Source organism: Haliotis rubra, unplaced genomic scaffold (genome assembly GCF_003918875.1).
Source record: "Haliotis rubra isolate DU_JTF1 unplaced genomic scaffold, ASM391887v1 Scf27, whole genome shotgun sequence".
Classification (NCBI taxonomy): Eukaryota; Metazoa; Mollusca; class Gastropoda; order Lepetellida; family Haliotidae; genus Haliotis; species Haliotis rubra.
Genome location: NW_025766780.1, coordinates 3,197,752 through 3,219,719, shown reverse-complemented (window position 1 = coordinate 3,219,719; position 21,968 = coordinate 3,197,752). Strand labels below are relative to the sequence as shown.

At 42.2% G+C, this 21,968-nt stretch overlaps 1 protein-coding gene across 1 annotated transcript in view; it reads left to right on the top strand.

Annotated features, from left to right (window-relative positions):
- LOC124280591 (transportin-3-like) overlaps positions 1-21,968 on the top strand; it is a 67,623-nt gene that overhangs the window by 10,742 nt on the left and 34,913 nt on the right. Inside the window, exons 2-12 of the mRNA XM_046716566.1 lie at positions 2,404-2,493; positions 3,427-3,468; positions 9,946-10,017; positions 10,775-10,848; positions 13,510-13,573; positions 17,684-17,776; positions 18,587-18,730; positions 19,702-19,776; positions 21,227-21,327; positions 21,510-21,585; positions 21,755-21,817. Of these exons, the coding sequence (XP_046572522.1) occupies positions 2,404-2,493; positions 3,427-3,468; positions 9,946-10,017; positions 10,775-10,848; positions 13,510-13,573; positions 17,684-17,776; positions 18,587-18,730; positions 19,702-19,776; positions 21,227-21,327; positions 21,510-21,585; positions 21,755-21,817 (894 nt within the window). The remainder of the gene's footprint in view (positions 1-2,403; positions 2,494-3,426; positions 3,469-9,945; positions 10,018-10,774; positions 10,849-13,509; positions 13,574-17,683; positions 17,777-18,586; positions 18,731-19,701; positions 19,777-21,226; positions 21,328-21,509; positions 21,586-21,754; positions 21,818-21,968) is intronic.

Here is a 21,968-nt window from a genome sequence, read left to right as displayed (position 1 = left end):
GCCGTATTAGAACAGAGGTTACGTAGGAAGATATGACAAGTAACCTCTGTGGGAAGAGAATGGGATAAGTATAAAATATCAATTTTATTCAGAAAATTACATGTTCAGTTAATATTAAAGAGCGCCCCTACGGTCACAATATATATTTTTTTCTGTATCCATTCTATACATATGTATGATACATATCTACATACTGGATGAACATTTCTGCTTTATGTAACACCCTGATACCTATATTTATGGATAGCGTTCTCGGCAGGATACAGCCAACGGATATTTTCGGTATCCGTTGGGGTCATCTATGGACATTGATGCAAATTAGAGAGGTCATATGCAAATTTTAGGGACTACTTTCACAGTGTAAACAAACATGGCGTCATGCCGATCTATCGGCGATCATGTCTGGATTGACGGCCGTGGTTACGGTACTGTCAGTGCTTTGATCCAAGAAAATTCATGTCTGGTTATGATAGATGGGATGGATTACGAAGCGAAGATAGAAATTCATAGGCTTAACATAAAAACTTATTGGGAGCTAGATGACCTAACACAGTCAATTTAGTGGTCAGTAGAAAATTGTGTCACTGAGCTTGTAACGTAACATATCACTATATTTGTGACATCATAGATATCAACCGCCTCCGTGGTGTAGTGGTTAGAGCGTCTGCCCGGAGAGCGGAAGGTCACGGTTTCGATCCCCGACCGCGTCATAACAAAAGACTTTAAAATATAGTACTTGTTGGTCCCTGTCTGGCGTTCGGCATTAATGGGTACAACAAGGACTGGTCGGCTCGGAGTCAGTTTAATGTGTTTGAGTGGGGTATTCATGCTTCACTGCGGCATGGTATCTCAGTGGGCTAGCACTATAAAACCAGCTTAAGTCTGGGCTAGTACAAGCAGCCGCACATACACATATACACGCATGCACATCGTCATGTCGTCATATGAGCGAAATATTCTCAAGCACAACGTTAAACCCAATTTCACCTCACCTCATAGATATATGTGCACATTCCATGAAGTTTAGTTTCATGATTTGTGGCAATCACATTTTTTTAAAATTGTAAAGTAAGAATGGCATTGTATGTTAAATAGGTTATCACTGTAGAGACTGTTCCCTTTGTTGTATAACTTCTAAATTAATGCAAAAATTCAGAAGACTTAAAATTGGATGTGGTTTGATGACTAATAATTGCACTTTGCAAGGGGCAGTGCAACTCACCATAAACTTGTTTACATTCAATTCTGTTTGACATACCAAGAATAAATCTTGCAAGTCCATTATCATGAGGATGTATGGTCACTGCAAAACATTTTTAACCTCTTACATATGCTATGAATATGTAAATCCATGACTTATAAGATCACACATTTGACTCGCTTAACAATGAAAAAGCAGAAAGTTTTAAGACTTGCTGATTATTTTGTAGACTTTCGTGGAATTTTATGTTCATTTTTGTGTTTGTCATTATCATGTTCACATTTAGAGTGGGAGAGTTATGGCATCCAATGACATGCTGTTATTGATTGATTCAAACACCAAACATAAAGGACTCTGTGATCCTATTAATTTTGCCCAATGTTCTGTCAGTCGAGAACCTTATCCTGAGTCCTGTAGAATTCAGTTCAGTTTGGTATGTTCAACCAATAATAGTCATTTAAACTGAAAAAGTACAGAGAGACCGGTTCCTTATACTTTTCGACACAGATTGTTATATGATTCTACTGTGTCCACTGATCTTACTGTCACAATTTTGGGCAGGTGACATGCATGGAATTGGAAACTGACCTTCCTCAGTGTGTTCAATGTCCAACTAATTTTGATGCACATGAAAAAAAAATCATCTTTTTGTCAGGTACAGAACTTAGCATGAAGCATTTCCAAACCTGAATTGTGATTGTATATGGCAGTGTATGAAATAAGCCAAAAACCCAGCCTGACATCTGGGCTTGTAACTTCCAAAACGTAAAAGCCCAGAAGAGATTTAACCAGTCCTTCTTAAATATTAAATAGACAGTGCCAATGGACACGTTATCTGAATATTTTTTTTCACCCGTCCATCGGGGTGACAAGCTGTAAAATTAGACCGTCCGGCAGAAATCTAGCCCGTCTTGGGCGGTCGGATGGGCCTTATTTCATACACTGTATATGGACACACTTAATCTACACTGTATCTTTAACATGTTTAACTGACTTTTTCAACTGGGAAATGAACATCCCTCCTTGTTGGTCTGGTTGGACAGGTGGAATACACTGAACTTGGTTCCTTGAACACTAGACTTGCTGTTGCCATGGAGTTCATCATTTTGAATACTCCCATTTCACTTTGATGAATTTGACGAACAATACATAATGTATTTGATTCCTTTGTGATTGGTCTGTTCTTGCTTCTCTCATTACAGGTATTTGCCTGGCAGATAGCTGATCAGCTACTGCGCCTTAATCAGTCCCTAGAATCATGCTACTTTGCAGCTCAGACAATGAGAACAAAGGTCAGTAGTGTATTGATAATGACAGGTATCTATCGATTAGTCACAACCCTTGAAGATCCAGGTTAGAATTGATCTTCAGTATTCCATGCTTGTCGTAAGAGGCGACTAACAGGATCAGGTGGTCAGCCTTGCTGACTTGGTTGACATGTGATCTAGGGCTGCAACGATTCACCCAGACCTCGATTCAATTTGATTCTTCATACAAGTAAAAACATCAGATTTCATTTAGCTCTCAGAGTTGGCTTTTTATCATGAAATCCATCGTTAACTATGATAGCAACAATTCTCATTGGATAATTTGCCCAGCATCAGTCAATCACGTTTCGCCTTATTTCAGCCTTAAAACTGCTCGAGTTGGAGTCAAAATTACATTCTGGCTGTGTGGAAATAATTTAAATAGGTATTCCAATATCAAATAGTGATAAGATTCGACAATGTGTCAGATTGGATTTTCGATAAATCGAACCGAATTGTTGCATCCCTAATGTCAATCATAACCCAATTGCTAAGATCGATGCTCATGCTGTTGATCACTGGAGTGTCTGGTCCAGACTTATTTACAGACCACCTCCATATAGCTGGAATATTGCTGAGTACGGCGTAAAACTAAACTCACTCACTCACCCGATTTGTAACTGCTATGTGCTTTTATTTGTTTTGGTGCTTTTTTGTACTGAGCATGTTATATCTTAACAGTAATGAACACGAATGTAAAATTCTTTGTTACAATGATAGTGTTACAACTGGTGCACAGTGCAAGCAAGTTTTGAACTGAGAGTGTAAGCCATGTTTCTTGGAGCTAAGCTTATGTTGATTTCAGTTTTACTCAGGCTGAGCAGATGTTGAAGGTAAGTTATGTGTTAAAATATTGACCCCAAATAGAACCTTGCGTTATTTTTGACCAGCTGATTGAGTTGTGCACTTCACTTTCAGATCCAGTATGCCTTCCATGAACTGCCTCAGGCCTCACACCAGGTATAGTTCATTAGTTGACCATCCTCTGTCTGCTTGCCAACAGTTCCTTACTTGGAAGAAGAGAAGGAGATTTCCTTCCTGTTTTATGTTTGTGCCCAGTGTAATTGTAAGATTATGGTTTGTTAATCACAGGCCTGAGTCAATGCCACTGTTTTTTTCCTAGATATTGACCTGTGAAGATCTGGGTTAGAATTGATCTTCAGTAACCCATGCTTGTCATAACAGGCGACTAACGGGATCGTGTGGTCAGACTCGCTGACTTGGCTGGCACATGTCTTCGGTTTCCAATTGAGTGGATCGATGCTCATGCTGTTGATCACTGGCTTGTCTGGTCGGGACTTGATTACTTACAGACCGCCGCCACCATATAGCTGGAATATTGCTAAGTGCTGCGTAAAAGTAAACTCACTCACTCAGTTTCATAACACTGTATTTTTTATTTGAAATGGATGAAAATTAGATAAGTTGGCTCATTCATCAACATAATCCCCTCTGTTACCATGGATACTGTTACTGTAACCAATGGTTAATCAAAACACATTCATGATTCATAAGCATAACTACTTGTTAAGTCAGTAAATGCCAGTGCCTAAATGACATCGTAGGAAGTAAGGCATGGTAATAGTGTTTCTGTTGCCAAACAGTTCACCATGTTTTCCAGAAATTCAGTTATGATTTTGTCTTGAATATTGCTAACACACCATTCTTTGATCCACTGCCAACATCAATCAGACCTTGATGCTATATAGTGTTGCAGTCTCATTGGCTCAACAATCAGTTATTTGCCAATAGAGGTAGCTTGTCTGTTGTTGAAAGATTGATCCAGCATTCTGCATGCTTTAGTGACAATGTGTTTCTTTTTCAAAAGAGATCCTCTTTGGGGTACTTATAAGCATTAAAATGTCCATTTTAAAATTCTACAACAGTTGTACTATATTTTTCAATAAAAATATTTACAAAACAAAAAACTCATTTTTGTCTTGTTGAGCCACCCCTACAGGCACCCTGAGGGCCCCAACAGCCAAGAGCAGGTAACTCTAAGCATGAACCTCGTACCTAACTTTTCATGCTGACGTTCTTCATACAAGACGTGTTCTTATGTTTAGCGATTTTTATGCATTTGACTGACTATGAGTGACAAAGAGGCAAATACATATGGTACTTTTCTTTATCGCACACCCATGAAGGTCCAGGCTAGAATGAACCTTCAGTAACCCATGCTTGTCGTAAGAGACGACTAACGGGATCGGGTGGTCAGGCTCTCTGGCTTTGTTGACACATGTCATCGGTTCCCAAATGCGCAGATCGATGCTCATGTTGTTGATCACTGGATTGTCTGGTACAGACTCAATTATTTACAGATCGCCACCATATAGCTGGAATATTGCTGAGTGTGGCGTAAAACTAAACTCACTCACTTATTTTCTTTATCACACGGGCAATAGGCAGAATTGTACGTTGCTCTTTTCATTCATAATATGTTGTACTTTGCCTGCGTCTCCACTCGTCTTCAAGCCATGTGGCTTGCAAGATGGCGGTCTTTCGCGGCGTTCAAGTATTATTCAGTACCTTTTATGGCTGTCTTGTAGTCAGGTTTCATTTATGGTACAGTAAGGTGGTAGTCCCATCTTATCTTTAACATGCCTTACTTTTTTATTTCAGTGAAATTCGGGTAAGTCATGTTTATTGAATGATTAGCATTAGTGGGGTGGGGTGGGGTGGGGTGGGGTGGGGGATATTTGGGGTCAAGACCCACCTTCAAAAAACATCATACAAAGCACAAACAGTCAAAACAACTAAGTGCTTTGTCCTCCTCGTTGGCTTTGGCTGATGGAGGGAGTAAAAGGGCTAAGCTTACTGATACAGTAGCATCCCCTTCCACACCACCCTCACGACCTGTTGTAAATGTTTCCGCACCGGCACCTATATCTCTTACTGATATATCCAATTTATTGCAGCAACAGTCGCATTGGTCAAGTCTCTTATATATGATGCGGTATGTGGGCTTCGGCTGGAGCTCGGTGCCAATTCAGGTGGCGGGGACGGTGCCGGTGCATCTGTGGGGGAAGGTCCCAATCCGAACACTTGTTTCATGGTGAATCCTGGGTGCAGTACCGACCAAAGTCTCAGCGCCGGGTTTGGACCTCCCTCTTGTTCTGTTGCTGGCACGGGTTCATTCCCTGGTTCTGCGCAGTTACCTTCCTCATGCCATACGGCTACATCCTAGAGGTGTGACGATACAGAAATTTCGCGATACGATACGTATCGCGATAGCTTGGACCGATACGATACGATTCGATGCATATCACGATATGCTGTCTTTAGTTATTTTCTTTAAAAAAGTATATTTTGATAGCAAGTACCAGTGTAAATTTTGACCCAACCGTCAATTTCTGGTGAAAATTAACAACTTTAAGATCAACGATCAACAGCCCCTATCATGGCTTTGGCTCCAGCTACAGGTCAGTCAGCACTGGTCACGGTGTCTCCGGCTGCCGTAGAATCTTTAGGGCTTCCAGGGCAACCTGTTGTTACAGGACAGTCTCAAGCTCTCGGCACCTCGACTAGTCGTGGGACGGTCAATCCGAGCTCTCTCGCTCTTCTCGACCCTTTATCGCTTTCCTAGACTCCCTCGCTTCCCTCCTCGGAGAGTTCGGCTGTAGAGGATAGGGATGAGGAGTCAATGGAGGATGATGAGGGTAGGGAGGCGCCGGGGGAAACGTCTTTTTCACTCGGGTCGTCCCTTCGACAGGTGCGAGATCGTATCGCAACTGTTCAGGTTGGGGTCTACCGTATTTCCTGGTGCAATTACTGTTGTCCGGGAGGCGATGGAAGCTGTTTCTACATTTAAGGATTCTAAATCTTTACTAGAACAGCCTTCCAGCTCTTGTGCTTGGCCTCCGGTACTCGCCTCGGCTTACACTCCTCTTTCTGGGAAGGAGACTCACAAGTGGTCTGCTCCACTTCAGTCGCGCCATGACAAAGACAGGGGTAAAGGGAAGGACAAGGCTCCTGCACAGCAACCTTTTCCGAGGAAGGGGAAGTCAGCCCCGACTTCCCAAGCTTAATTCCTCGGGTGCCCTTGGACGATCCAGCGCAGGGATTGGACACACTCCCTATGACTGGCACTCATTGTCTACTTCCCGACGTCCCTGTAGGCATCCGGCTTTCCCTATTTCTTCCAGAATGGGAAAAAGCAACATCAAATCCCTGGGACCTGTCCACACTCAGGGATGGCCATATGCCACAGTGGACACATGGTCCTCTTGTCTTCTCCGGAATTCGTCGCACACCAGTGCTGCCTTCTCAGGAAAAGGCAGAGATACTCCGTGCCGAGGTCGAGTCGTTACTGGACAAGGCAGCCATCAAGGTGGTCCCCGAGGGACAGGAAGAAGCGGGTTATTACTCGACTTATTTCCTGGTCACCAAAAAGGGCGGAGGGTTCAGACCTATACCAAATCTCAATGGGCTGAACAACATGATCGATGTTCCGTCTTTCAAGATGGAGACACTGCGCTCAGTGATCTCATCGGTAGAGGCAGGGGATTGGCCCACGTCAATCGACCTCAAAGACGCACACCTCCATGTCCCAATGCACCCCGATAAAAAATGACCCATGGGTAATATTAAGAAGTAAGAATGTTTTACCCCGAGGAGCGCCCTTGAATAATGCCCACGGGTCATGTTTTATCATACTTATAAACCGACCAAAGATATAGTTTAGATATAATTTCAATATTTGGTATTTACTGTTGAAATCAACTGGATGAAACTGGCAGCCGACACCTTTCCTTGCACGCACAATGCATGTGCTCTGCATGCACTACCCGTGTCCTGCATGTGCGCTGCCCGCACTACCCGTCTTGTGAGGAACACACGGTCTTAGGCGATCTCACAGCCTCGGGCCTTTGGTCAGAGAATGAGGGCGACCCTTCACATAAATGTGTTAGAATTGAGAGCAGTCTGGTTGCTGTGCGAACGCTTTGTGGATCAGGTTCGAAGCCGAGTGGTTTGTCTAGAAATGGACAACCAAACGGTGATGACCTACATCCTGATGCAAGGTGGTACGGTATCACCAACTCTCCTTAAGGAGGCGTGGCAGTTTCTGCTGTGGTGCGACCAGTTCAGCATTTAGGTGATGATTGTCTATCTTCCGGGGATGGACAATGTTCGTGCAGATGCACTCTCACGGTGTATGCTAGCCATCCCACAAGTGGATGCTCGATGGGAGGATATTCAGGATTATCTCCCATTTGTTAGGATCGTTCCAGGTGGATCTGTTTGCCTCTGGAGCGACGAATCAGATACCAATGTTTTGCTCCCGGATACCGGATCCGAAAGCCATCGCCTCCATTGCCTTCCAGCTCGATTGGGCGTTTCCGCCAATACCTGTGATCCCCAGAGTTCTCTCGCAGCTAACCACCCAACCAGTGCGGCTACTTGTGCTGCTTGGACCTCAACGCTGGTTTCTGGCAATTCTCAGGTTTCTGGCTCACCCTCCTGTATTATTATCCTTTCGACAGGATCTACTATCCCAGAATGGTGTGACACACCCCAATCCCAGGATTCAGTGGGTGGCTTGGCCACTGTCAGGTATCGCCTCCAAGGGAGCGGAATTTATGTATCAGTTGCAGACACAATTCTGGCTTCGCAGAGTGATTCGACAAACATCAGTATGAGGATAGATGGGCCTGTTATGCGCGCTGGTGTGGAAACAGGGATTCTTGATCCCTTTTCTTTGACTTTCGTCGAAGTACTGGAGTTCTTACAGTCTAGATTAGAGGCCGGTTTAGCCGCATCCACTATTCGTGGCTACTCCACGGCAATCTCTGCCTTCCACATACCCACCGACGGTGTCCTCTTAGGACAACACCCTCTGGTGCAGCGCTTTTTAGCAGGCGTTGACAGAATCCGTCCGACTGTCCGGCGGATTAGTCCCCTGTGGGACTTGTCTATCGTTCCTGATTGGATGTCCGGTCCTCTCTTTTACGATCTATCGTCTCTTTCACTCCAGCTGTTAAGTTGGAAGGCAGCTTTCCTTGTGGCAGTAACGTCATGCAGGAGGGTCGGTGACATTCACACAATGTCAGCGGATCTTGAACCCACCGTCTTTCTTTCGCCTGCCAGACTCTTACCATCCTAAGATAGCAGGCTCCTTTCATGTAATGGCGCCTATTGAGCTTCCCGCTTTCCTGCAGCCTCCATTGTCCGGTACCTCTCTTAGACGTGTTAACGTCTTAGATGTCTGTAATACTTTAAAGGCTTATATCAAACGAACAGCATCTATCCGTAAGGATAAACAGCTGTTTTGCTGTTATGGCGGTGGTAAGGCTGGTCTCCCGGCAAACAAGTCGACCCTTTCTAGGTGGCTTGTCTCTGCCATTTGTATGGGATATGTTCATAAAGGCTTAACTACCCCAGAAGGTTTGAAAGCTCATTCGGTAAGGGCAGTGGCCACATCTAAGGCATATGTTGTGACCCTGCCTATTGAGGAGACCTGCTCTGTGGCTATTTGGAGCCGCCCGAGCACGTTTATGCGACGCTACCGACTTGATAAATACTCAAGAGAGCGTGCTCGGTTTGGTCAAGTGGTTCTCACCAGTGAGCAGGGTCGCGACTCTCTAGCCTATTGAGCTTTCGAGTCTCCTATTGCATTGAAGAGTACACTTGGTGAAGGGTTTTATAGTTTTATATCCCTTGGTGTTGGTGTTTAGGTGATGGTTTTTTTTAACCGACTCGCCTTCGGCAATTTATAAGGTTCCCTTTCTACTCACCATCAGTATGCATAGTTTACTGGGTTTGTAGCGGGATTAAGTGACATGTCAATTACTGCCGACACCCAAATTCATTGGTTTGGAGGCGGGTTTTTTCGATGATGCTCTCAGCCTATCAGGCTATTAAGCTTGGAAGCTGTTGTCCCTCCCCCTAGCCATGCCCCTGCCTGATTGACAGCGGCAGTCAGGTGATAGGGTAAGTGTGTTTTCTCTCTCAGTCGATTGGGAAATTCAGCTCTGCGGGGGGTCTAGTGTGAAAGACAGAATGTCACTCCCGGCTCTCAGTCTATGGGAGTCTGTCTTATGCTTATAAGTACCCCACGGAGGATCTCTCTTGAAAAAGAATTGAACATACCTGTAGATGCTTCTGATTCTTTGAAAAGAGTCCTCCTTGGGGTAGGGTCGCCCACCTCCCCTCATTCTGTCTGATTTCGTTCTGCATGAAAAGTGAGGTACGAGGTTCACGCTTAGTGTTACCTGCTCTTGGCCCAGGAGGCCTGTAGGGGTGGCTCAACAAGTCAAAAATGAGTTTTTTGTTTTGTAAATATTTTTATTGAAAAATGTAGTACAACTGGACATTTTAATGCTTATAAGTACCCCAAGGAGGACTCTTTTCAAAGAATCAGAAACCTCTACAGGTTTGTTTGAATTTCTTGGATAACATCAGATTAGATGTGATGTTTCTGTTGCTGTTGGTTTACAGTCACTGCGAGACTCGCTATTAGAGCATGCTGGGAAGATTACCCCTGATACACCTGCTGTTATTGTCACACAGGTGAGTGTGATAACTCTGTTATAACTGTGTCTGATCTGAGAAAGATGCAATTTCACTGTGTTCCCCACCTACTACAGAACTTCCATTTGCACCATACCCGTGAAGATCCGGGTTAGAATTGATCTTCAGTAACCCATGCGTGTTGTAAGAGGCGACTAACAGGATCGGGTGGTCAGGTTCGCTGACTTGGTTGACACATGTCATCGAATCCCAATTACATAGATCGATGCCCATGCTGTTGATCACTGGATTGTCTGGTCCAGACTCGATTATTTACAGACTGCCACCATATAGCTGGAAATATTGCTGAGGATGGTGTAAAAATGTAACTCACTCACTCACCCATCCATTTGCACCAAGCAAAGGGATTCTTTCTTTTTTTTAATTGTGTAAACTATGTGTTTCACAGGCTTATTAATTATGATTAAGAGTAACCAATGTTTTCATCCAAAACACCCAACCCAGACCAATATGAAGATAATATTATTGGTATTGCTTCAGGTGCTTTAGCATTTGAAAGAAAGTTTAGACAGATGTGTATGATGTCTACAGTGAAAGTCTGTCTATAGTGGTAGAAAGCACTATGTTATTAAGTTTTGTCATTTTCTCTGGGAGTTATGTTCAATTTATTTTTAAAGTATAATCTTCATTGCAATGTTTAAAGTAGTTAATGTAGTTGGTGTTTAGTTCACCAGACTGAATGAGATCAGAGTGAACTGTGGACAGATATGGTATGGAACACAACTTGTTATTGCAGCTTAGCTTGGCCTTGGCAGACCTTGCCCTGGAGATGGCAACATGGAAAGATGCTGTCTCAGATCTCATTCAGAAGTAAGTGGAGCTGTGTGTTATGCAAGGATATGTGTCAGTCATCACTAAGTTGTAGGGTACTATGTATCTATGAAGTTGTAGAGAATTCATGATGTTCATATGTTGGCTCAGTTCATTGCTCACTATATCGATTACTAGAGTGTTGATTATTTACAGGTAGCTCTTATACAACTGGAATATTGCTGAGTGAGGCATTAAAAAACAAACAACACAAACAATGTTCATATGTGTGATTGTTTCTCTACATTATTGCTGGCAGAAGAACATGAAGTTGTACTGATATGTTTTGGAAGTGATTTAGATTTTTGTATTGTATATTGATTACGTCAGATATTATTCTTAACCAGAGAATATGGTTAAAGGTCACATGCAACGTAAAACACAACTTTGCAGATTCTGATACCTTTCGGTATGGACTTACCGAAACAAATCATCAAAAATGCAAATTCAACTTATAAAGTTGAAAAATAACGCGATGAAAAAACCCGAGCGAAATTGGAGTTCAAACGATTCACTAATTTTCCCCCGACTTTTCCGGGGAAAACTGGTTTTAACAGCTGGGCTGCGCTCATATGCGTTCGCCAGTGAAATAGGTTCGCGCAACTTGGAAGCGGGCTGTCCGGTGAATACTCGGTGAAGGCTTTGGTGTGAGCTATTTTCCTAATGTTTTGTTGATATCTCACAGCGCGAGCTTTTTATATGTTATGACAGTAAATAAACTGTTTATTATATAATTTCATTTGTCTATTTCACCACACGTTCTTCTTACCGAGTCACTTTCTCAGTTCGATACTTAAAAGCAATGTCATTATTTAGCGTTGACAGAATTTTTAACTGTGATATAGATATGTCGTTGTCACAGACAAAACTCAATGTCTTGTTTTATTGACACCTGTGTGTCTGCCTGCCTGTCTGCTAATGACAATATTCAGTAAACAACTGCGATCACTGACCACATGGAATTTGAACTTAACACCAATCAGGCTATACACCATAAACAAAACGCATTGATTTATGGCCCGAGTTTGGTCTCTGTCACATTATGTAATTACACAGACAGGCAGGTGTGATACTTGAACACATGACATGTTATGATGTCTGTTGATTGCAAAATGTTGTACACAAAAAATGAGCATGTATTTACAAAACCAAACATCTGTATATATACACACACAATGAGCCGTGAGGGCATCTGCAAATGAACCAACCGTTACACTTGAGTGCACACCGACCCGCTCTGACTGGGTTCGGTATCCCGGCTGCCTCGTTTCTTGGGAAGGAAACCCAAGTACACAATATTGCACTTTTGATTTGCGATTGTACGCTTATAATTTTGTTTATATGTGTTTTCATAACCAGCAATGTATATTATATGTCATGAATAAGTGATAATTGTGTTTTAATTTTGTTTGATTTTTTGGTTGCATGTGACCTTTAAGGTACTATACTTATGCAGGGTTATCAAACATGTCAAACATATATTGGAAGGAAACACATGGTATGGTCATGTTCACTCTGTGCCAGAGATATATGTCCTTTTGAACATGTTTTAGGACTCTCACACATGCAGGTATTGAGCATATCTACTGAGCACTCAACATGTTTTAGGACTCTCACACATGCAGGTATTGAGCATATCTACTGGGCACTACATGTTTTGGGACTCTGAGCATATCTACTATTGAGCATCTCAGCATCAACATTTTAGGACTCTCACACATGCAGGTATTGAGCATATCTACTGAGCACTCAACATGTTTTAGGACTCTCACACATGCAGGTATTGAGCATATCTACTGAGCACTCAACATGTTTTAGGACTCTCACACATGCAGGTATTGAGCATATCTACTGAGCACTCAACATGTTTTAGGACTCTCACACATGCAGGTATTGAGCATATCTACTGAGCACTCAACATGTTTTAGGACTCTCACACATGCAGGTATTGAGCATATCTACTGAGCACTCAACATGATTTAGGACTCTCACACATGCAGGTATTGAGCATATCTACTGAGCACTCAACATGTTTTAGGACTCTCACACATGCAGGTATTGAGCATATCTACTGAGCACTCAACATGATTTAGGACTCTCACACATGCAGGTATTGAGCATATCTACTGAGCACTCAACATGATTTAGGACTCTCACACATGCAGGTATTGAGCATATACTGAGCATCAACATATTTAGACACTCACACATTGAGCATATCTACTGAGCACTCAACATGATTTCTCACACATGCAGGTATTGAGAGCATATCTACATGAGCACTCACACATGAGGTATTAGCATATCTCTGAGCACTCACATTTGCAGGTATTGAGCATATCTACTGAGCACTCAACATGATTTAGGACTCTCACACATGCAGGTATTGAGCATATCTACTGAGCACTCAACATGATTTTAGGACTCTCACACATGCAGGTATTGAGCATATCTACTGAGCACTCAACATGATTTAGGACTCTCACACATGCAGGTATTGAGCATATCTACTGAGCACTCAACATGATTTAGGACTCTCACACATGCAGGTATTGAGCATATCTACTGAGCACTCAACATGATTTAGGACTCTCACACATGCAGGTATTGAGCATATCTACTTAGGACTCAACATGATTTAGAACTGCATGTTATCTTCAGATTTGGCTCCAATATGCAGCAGCTGCCATTCCTGCTGGAGGTCCTTACAGTCATGCCTGAAGAGGTCAGTAGCCACACCCTGTCTGTATGATGATAGTAGCCACACCCAGTCTGTATGATGATAGTATCTCCACCCTGTCCGTATGATGATAGTATCCACACCCTGTCTGTATGATGATAGTATCCACACCCTGTCTGTATGATGATAGTATCCACACCCTGTCTGTATGATGATAGTATCCACACCCTGTCTGTATGATGATAGTATCCACACCCAGTCTGTATGATGATAGTATCCACACCCAGTCTGTACAGTGATAGTATCCACACCCAGTATCCACACCATAGTATCCAGATTTGGCTCCAATATGCAGCAGCTGCCATTCCTGCTGGAGGTTCTCACAGTCATGCCTGAATAGGTCAGTATCCTCACCCAGTCTGTATGATGATATTATCCACACCCAGTCTAAATAGTGATAGTATCCACACCCTGTCTGTATGATGATAGTATCCACACCCTGTCTGTATGATGATAGTATCCACACCCAGTCTAAATAGTGATAGTATCCACACCCTGTCTGTATGATGATAGTATCCACACCCTGTCTGTATGATGATAGTATCCACACCCAGTCTAAATGGTGATAGTATCCACACCCAGTCTGTATGATGATAGTATCCACACCCAGTCTAAATGGTGATAGTATCCACACCCTGTCTGTAGTGATGATAGTATGATGATAGTATCCACACCCTGTCTGTATGATGATAGTATCCACACCCAGTCAAAATGGTGATAGTATCCACACCCTGTCTGTATGATGATAGTATCCACACCCTGTCTAAATAGTGATAGTATCCACACCCTGTCTGTATGATGATAGTATCCACACCCACCCTGTCTGTCTGTGATGGTGATAGTATCCACACCCTGTCTGTATGATGATAGTATATCACACCCTGTCTGTATGATGATAGTATCCACATGATGATAGTATCCACACCCAGTCTGTATGTGATAGTATCCACACCCAGTCAAAATGGTGATAGTATCCACACCCTGTCTGTATGATGATAGTATCCACACCCTGTCTGTATGATGATAGTATCCACACCCTGTCTGTATGATATGTCTGTGATGAGTATCCACCCTGTCACCCTGTCTGTATGATGATAGTATCCACACCCTGTCTGTATGATGATAGTATCCACACCCTGTCTGTATGATGATGTATGTCTGTATGATATAGTATCCACACCCAGTCTGTATGATGATAGTATCCACACCCAGTCTGTATGATGATAGTATCTGATGATAGTACACCCAGTCTGTATGATGATAGTATCCACACCCTGTCTGTATGATGATAGTATCACACCCTGTCTGTATGATGATAGTATCCACACCCTGTCTGTATGATGATAGTATCCACACCCAGTCTGTATGATGATAGTATCCACACCCAGTCTGTATGATGATAGTATCCACACCCAGTCTGTATGATGATAGTATCCACACCTGTCTGTCTGTATGATGATGAGTATCCACACCCTGTCTGTATGATGATAGTATCCACACCCTGTCTGTATGATGATAGTATCCACACCCTGTCTGTATGATGATAGTATAGTACACCCAGTCTGTATGATGATAGTATCCACACCCTGTCTGTATGATGATAGTATCTACACCCTGTCTGTATGATGATAGTATCCACACCCTGTCTGTATGATGATAGTATCCACACCCAGTCTGTATGATGATAGTATCTACACCCAGTCTGTATGATGATAGTATCCACACCCTGTCTGTATGATGATAGTATCTCCACCCTGTCTGTATGATGATAGTATCCACACCCTGTCTGTATGATGTATATGATGATGATAGTATCCACACCCAGTCTGTATGATGATAGTATCCACACCCTGTCTGTATGATGATAGTATCCACACCCTGTCTGTATGATGATAGTATCTACACCCAGTCTGTATGATGATAGTATCCACACCCAGTCTGTATGATGATAGTATCCACACCCTGTCTGTATGATGATAGTATCCACACCCTGTCTGTATGATGATAGTATCCACACCACCCTGTCTGTCTGTATGATGATAGTATGATAGTACACCCAGTCTGTATGATGATAGTATCCACACCCTGTCTGTATGATGATAGTATCTCCACCCTGTCTGTATGATGATAGTATCCACACCCTGTCTGTATGATGATAGTATCTACACCCAGTCTGTATGATGATAGTATCCACACCCAGTCTGTATGATGATAAGTATCCACACCCAGTCTGTATGATGATAGTATCCACACCCTGTCTGTATGATGATAGTATCTACACCCAGTCTGTATGATGATAGTATCTACACCCAGTCTGTATGATGATAGTATCTACACCCAGTCTGTATGATGATAGTATCCACACCCTGTCTGTATGATGATAGTATCTCCACCCTGTCTGTATGATGATAGTATCCACACCCTGTCTGTATGATGATAGTATCCACACCCAGTCTGTATGATGTAGGTATCCACACCCAGTCTGTATGATGAAAGTATCCACACCCTGTCTGTATGATGATAGTATGCACACCCTGTCTGTATGATGATAGTATCCACACCCTGTCTGTATGATGATAGTATCTACACCCAGTCTGTACGATGATAGTATCCACACACTGTCTGTATGATGATAGTATCTACACCCAGTCTGTATGATGATAGTATCTACACCAAGTCTGTATGATGATAGTATCTCCACCCAGTCTGTATGATGATAGTATCCACACCCTGTCTGTATGATGATAGTATCTCCACCCTGTCCGTATGATGATAGTATCCACACCCTGTCTGTATGATGATAGTATCCACACCCAGTCTGTATGATGATAGTATCCACACCCTGTCTGTATGATGATAGTATCCACACCCTGTCTGTATGATGATAGTATCTACACCCAGTCTGTACGATGTAGGTATCCACACCCAGTCTGTACAATGATAGCATCCGAACCCATAGTGTGATGATGTACATTAGATCTATAGTAATTTATTTGTGTATACCAGTCTGTATGATGACATTAGCCAGGTCTGTATGACGACATTAGCCAGGTCTGTATGACGACATTAGCCAGGTCTTTATGACGACATTAGCCAGTGGCTCCTTTCACGAAGACACCTTTACTAAGGTTAACCTTAACTCCCATTCTTTAACATTGCACTCAGGTTACCTTAGTTACTTACGATCACCTTAGTTCTTTGTGAAAGGAGGGAGGCCCAGGTCTATGTGATGACATTAGCCAGGTCTGTACGATGACACTAGCCAGGGCTATGCGATGACATTAGCCAGGTCTGTATGATGACGTTAGCCAGGTCTGTATGATGACGTTAGCCAGGTCTGTATGATGACATTAGCCAGGGCTATACGATGACATTAGCCAGGTCTGTATGATGACATTAGCCAGGGCTATACGATGACATTAGCCAGGTCTGTATGATGACATTAGCCAGTGCTATGTGATGAAATTAGCCTGGTCTGTATGATGACATTAGCCAGGTCTGAATGATGACATTAGCCAGGTCTGTATGATGACATTAGCCAGGTCTGTATGATGACATTAGCCAGGGCTATACGATGACATTAGCCAGGTCTGTATGACATTAGCCAGGTCTGTATGACATTAGCCAGGGCTATGCGATGACATAAGTCAGGTCTGTATGATGACATTAGCCAGGGCTATGTGATGACATTAGCCAGGTCTGTATGATGACATTAGCCAGGTCTGTATGATGACATTAGCCAGGTCTGTACGATGACACTAGCCAGGGCTATATGATGACATTAGCCAGGTCTGTATGATGACATTAGCCAGGGCTATACGATAACATTAGCCAGGGCTATACGATGACACTAGCCAGGTCTGTACGATGACACTAGTCAGGGCTATGCGATGACATTAGCCAGGTCTGTATGATGACATTAGCCAGGTGTTTACCAGGTGTTTATGATGTCTTGATATAAGCCAGGCGTGTACCCGAGTAGCAAGCTGGTTGTGTATGATCAGTCTTTGCTTCCAAAAGCAGTACCATCATCAAGTCTAAAATGTGATTAATTTCTGAAGCAAGGAATAACCAGCTGCAATGCTTATATTCCAGATCAACAGCCGCTCCCTCCGCCTGGGAGCCAACAGAAGAACGGAGATCACTGAGGAGCTGGGGAAATCCTGCCCTCTAGTCATACAGCTACTGGTGAGCTCACACACCTCATCAACAGTGGATTGTGTTTCATATTAGGAACCTATATAATCTTCAGATGTGTCCTAACCGATTTCAATGATCATATCTCCCGTGTTTCATATATAACTGAGCTTAAATTTGCATATTGTTATTGCCAAATAACAGTGTGATGCCAAATTAAAAACATTTCTGAAAGATAACATACGAAAATGTACGTCCTTGTAATGATAGTCAATATCATGTTGTTGCTATGACATATTGAATTGTTATTTCGCTTATCAGAAAATTATTTTAAGCTCATAGACAGCGGAATCCATTACAACTTATGTATAAAAAGAATGATAATCACATTATATAACTCTGATTTATGTTTCGGAATTGAATTAAACATGGACAGTTTTTGAAAGGTTAATCATGTAATTGAATTTGCATTTTGAGGGAATATAAATCTATTCAGGAAATTTAGTGACAATAGTTGACCAACTCTTCCATATTTTTCCATATTATGTGCTGAAAGTTTACATCTTTAGAAAGCTGAGCATTTATGCTTACCATTGATAGTTCAAACGATATGTTTATCCTACTTGGTAAGTAGATATTGCATGTTAAATGGGATGTCATTATGCTACTCTCAACACCAGCATTGAGAGGAATAAGTGGTATGCTGTGATCATTATGATGTTGGTCATTTCTGTCAATGATGTTTTGGTATGTACAGTGATGTAAGGCATGTGAACTCGGTATTACTTGTAAGCTTTGTATGGACTTTCACCACTGCAGTTGTCCTTCTCCCCTGTGTATATTGTGTGTGTTTATGTGCAGGCTGCCTGTGTCGACAGCGTGGAGGGCAACCACCGGGTCCAGGCCAAGGTGTTCCGGGTACTTGGCAGCTGGTTCAGTGTTGGCGCCATCCCCAGTGACAGCATCCTTAACACAAAACTCCTGCAGGCTCCATTCCAGGCACTAGTGAGTTGGTAGAAGTGAGGGCTGGGGAGGGGCTCCATTCCTGGCTCTGTGGGTTGGTTAAAGTTTGGGTGGTATTGGCAGGGGCTCCATTCCTGGCTCTGTGGGTTGGTTAAAGTTGGTGAAATCAGATCTTAGCATGTGCACAGCGAGTCAAAAAAGTAATTTGAAACCAACGAATGTCATTAAATGTCATGTCAGAACTTTTTTCCAGAAACTTTGACCAAGCAATAACATGACATTAGCCAGTCAGAAAATAGCGTTCTCCAGCTATACATCACTTAAAGTTAAATACATAGACAAAATGTTATAGCAGTGCTTTTTAATGGCTATGGAAAGTCTTTTACATTTCAAATGTTTATTGGTGGGGTGGCCTAGTGGTCAAAACGTTTGCTCATCACGTCGAAGACCAGAGTTCGATTTCCCACATGGGTGTCCCCCGCCATGATATTCCTGGAATATTGCTAAATGTGGCATAAAACAACACTCACTCACTCACTCAAATGTATATCCCGTTGAACTGAGAGATAGATGATGAGTCGTACAGTCCATAGGTTTGGTATCATGTGTTAACAGTGCTGACCTATGATGATTGGAAAACACAATCTGTCACTTTCTATATCAGGTTAGCAATACTGTGATTATTTAATGAAAGGTTAATCCGAAGTGACCTAAGAATGGGATGTCATCAGAGATTTGGTTAACATTAACTAAGATCTAATTGTGCTGATGTTAATGAAGTTGTTTGCATGGACCAACACGTTTGCATACAACCCACATTGGGTCTAGTGCTGATGGTGGAAATTAATATTCCACCACATATTCAGATTATGGTCTTCCTTAAGGAATCTAATTGATTTTTTTTTTCTCTTTTTGTGTTGCTATTTCCCATATCATAGATCAAGAGGATGGTCTAATTACATTGTTCTTCATTGATGTAGTCCTGTGTTGTATGAGTGGTGTATGTTTTACAGGCAAGTCGAGAGTGTCCGTCTCACCTACATGAGGCAGCCACAGACTGTGTGTGTTCCGCTCTCTACTGTACTGAGGTGAGTTTATCGGTCGGTAGTGTTAGTGTAAAGGCCACTACAGGCACCATATGCCCACATTTGTTCTTTATAGCATCTTTTCTCAATGTAGCTTCTCGGTGTTTTCACTGACCATTTGAAAAAGGATTTCAGATCAAAATCATGACCAGGGCTCGATTTAAGAGACGTTAACCTAGTTGCACCAGGTGCAACCTGAGATAAAAACCTAGTTGCACCAGCCAAATTCCAGTAGCACTGCTTTTTTTTGCAATATGAAAAGAAAGAAATATGCTATTGAATTATTCAAAGTTTTGAAGAAAAATTAGCTGACATAGTCGTATACTGTTCATATAATGTTAGACTTATTGTTGATTTATTTCTCAAAAATTAACTTGCACCTGGTGCAAGTAAGACTAATAACTAGGTTGCACTTTGTAATATTGGGTTGCACCAGTGAATGTAACAAAGCACTAAATCGAGCCTTGATACTGCTTTCAGAGTAGCATATTTAGTGAGGTGAGGTGAGGTGAGGTGAGATGAGGTGAAATTGGGTTTAACGTCGCACTGGAGAATATTTCGCTCATATGACGACGTGCATGCGTGTGTATGTGTATGTGCGGCTACTTGTACTAGCCCAGACTTCAGCTGGTTTTATAGTGCTAGCCCACTGAGATACTATGCCGCAGTGGAGCATGAATACCCCACTCACACACATTATACTGACTCTGAGCCGACCAGTCCTTGTTGTACCCATTAATGCCGAGCGCCAGGCAGGGACCAACAAGTACCATATTTTAACGTCTTTTGGTATGACGCGGCCGGGGATCGAACCCGCGACCTTCCGCTCTCCGGGCGGACGCTCTAACCACTACACCACGGAGGCGGTCTTTGCAATATGTAATATCAGAAATATGCCATTGAATTATTTAGATGTTTTATTCAGAAGTTTACCCACTCCAAAATTGACTTGCACTGGCGCAAGTTAGACTCATAACTAGGTTGCACTTTGTAAAATGGGTTGCACCAGTGCAAGTAACAAAGCACTAAATCGAGCCCTGATGACCCTCTCCAAACGATGACTTCAGAGAAGATAAATGCCAAACATTGTTGGTACAAATTATATGCTTTCACATTATAAGTATTTTATGATATGTAGCCAACTGCAGTTTTGTCTGTCTAGATTTGTCCGTCACACACTGTTGTGACATACAGAAATACAGAACAGCTGATGATAAACAGTGAATGGATGAGTGGAACGCCCGGAATGTCAGAAAGTGATATGTGAAAATAGAGTATACTGATACGTCACAAGAGGCCCTCCCTACACCATTTAAATACTCCAGATGAAGCATTCTGTTTTAGTTGTTTTTCATGTCAAGATTAAAACTGTGAATAATCAATGATGATGATTAAGGATAAAGAATGCTAGGCCAGAATGATAAACAGTTACTTGAGTTAAATTTGATTTCAGAGTTTGTCAAAGAATCCAGCGATGGCACAGCATCTGTTTGAGGGAGTTCTCACTCTACCCACAGCTTACCATCTCTCAGTGGCGGATGAGGATTCTGACAAGTCAGTGTATACATATTATACAAAAGCTTGTAGGATGTGTGATATCTTTAGCAACATTTAAGTAATAACAAAGAAGTCCCCAAACAATGAATTGCTTTGTGGGAAACAGTAACTTGTCAGTGTGTGGATCAGATGGACACTGGTTGATCCTGCATCTAATACATGGATGATTTATTTCCCAGGTCAGTCAACTACTGCAGGATATTTACAGAAATGGCAGAGTCATTTTTAGAATCTATTGTTTCCACACCAAATCAGGTGAGAATTACAAGTCAAGGCATGACATGTTATCAGTCATGATTAGTGATTTCCCATTCTGTCAAAGACTACACAATATTTACCATTAACAGTAAATGTAAGAGAATTGTTTGTGTGAATTTCTTGGTGTATTCTGGTTTGCATATAGGTGAGCTGTTTTCTGTTTCAGGCTCTTGGGGATTTTAGAACACTGGAACTTTTGTTAACCTGTGTCGGACATCACTTGTACGAGGTAACATTGTAATTCGACATTATAATCTGGTAGTGATTTTGCAGGTTCACTGTTTAATGCAGTAGATTGTCAACTTAAAGTGTATGGTTTGATACCTGGCAAAAGTTCAGTGGGCTGACCATATTTTTGATGTCCCTAGCTACAAGTAGTT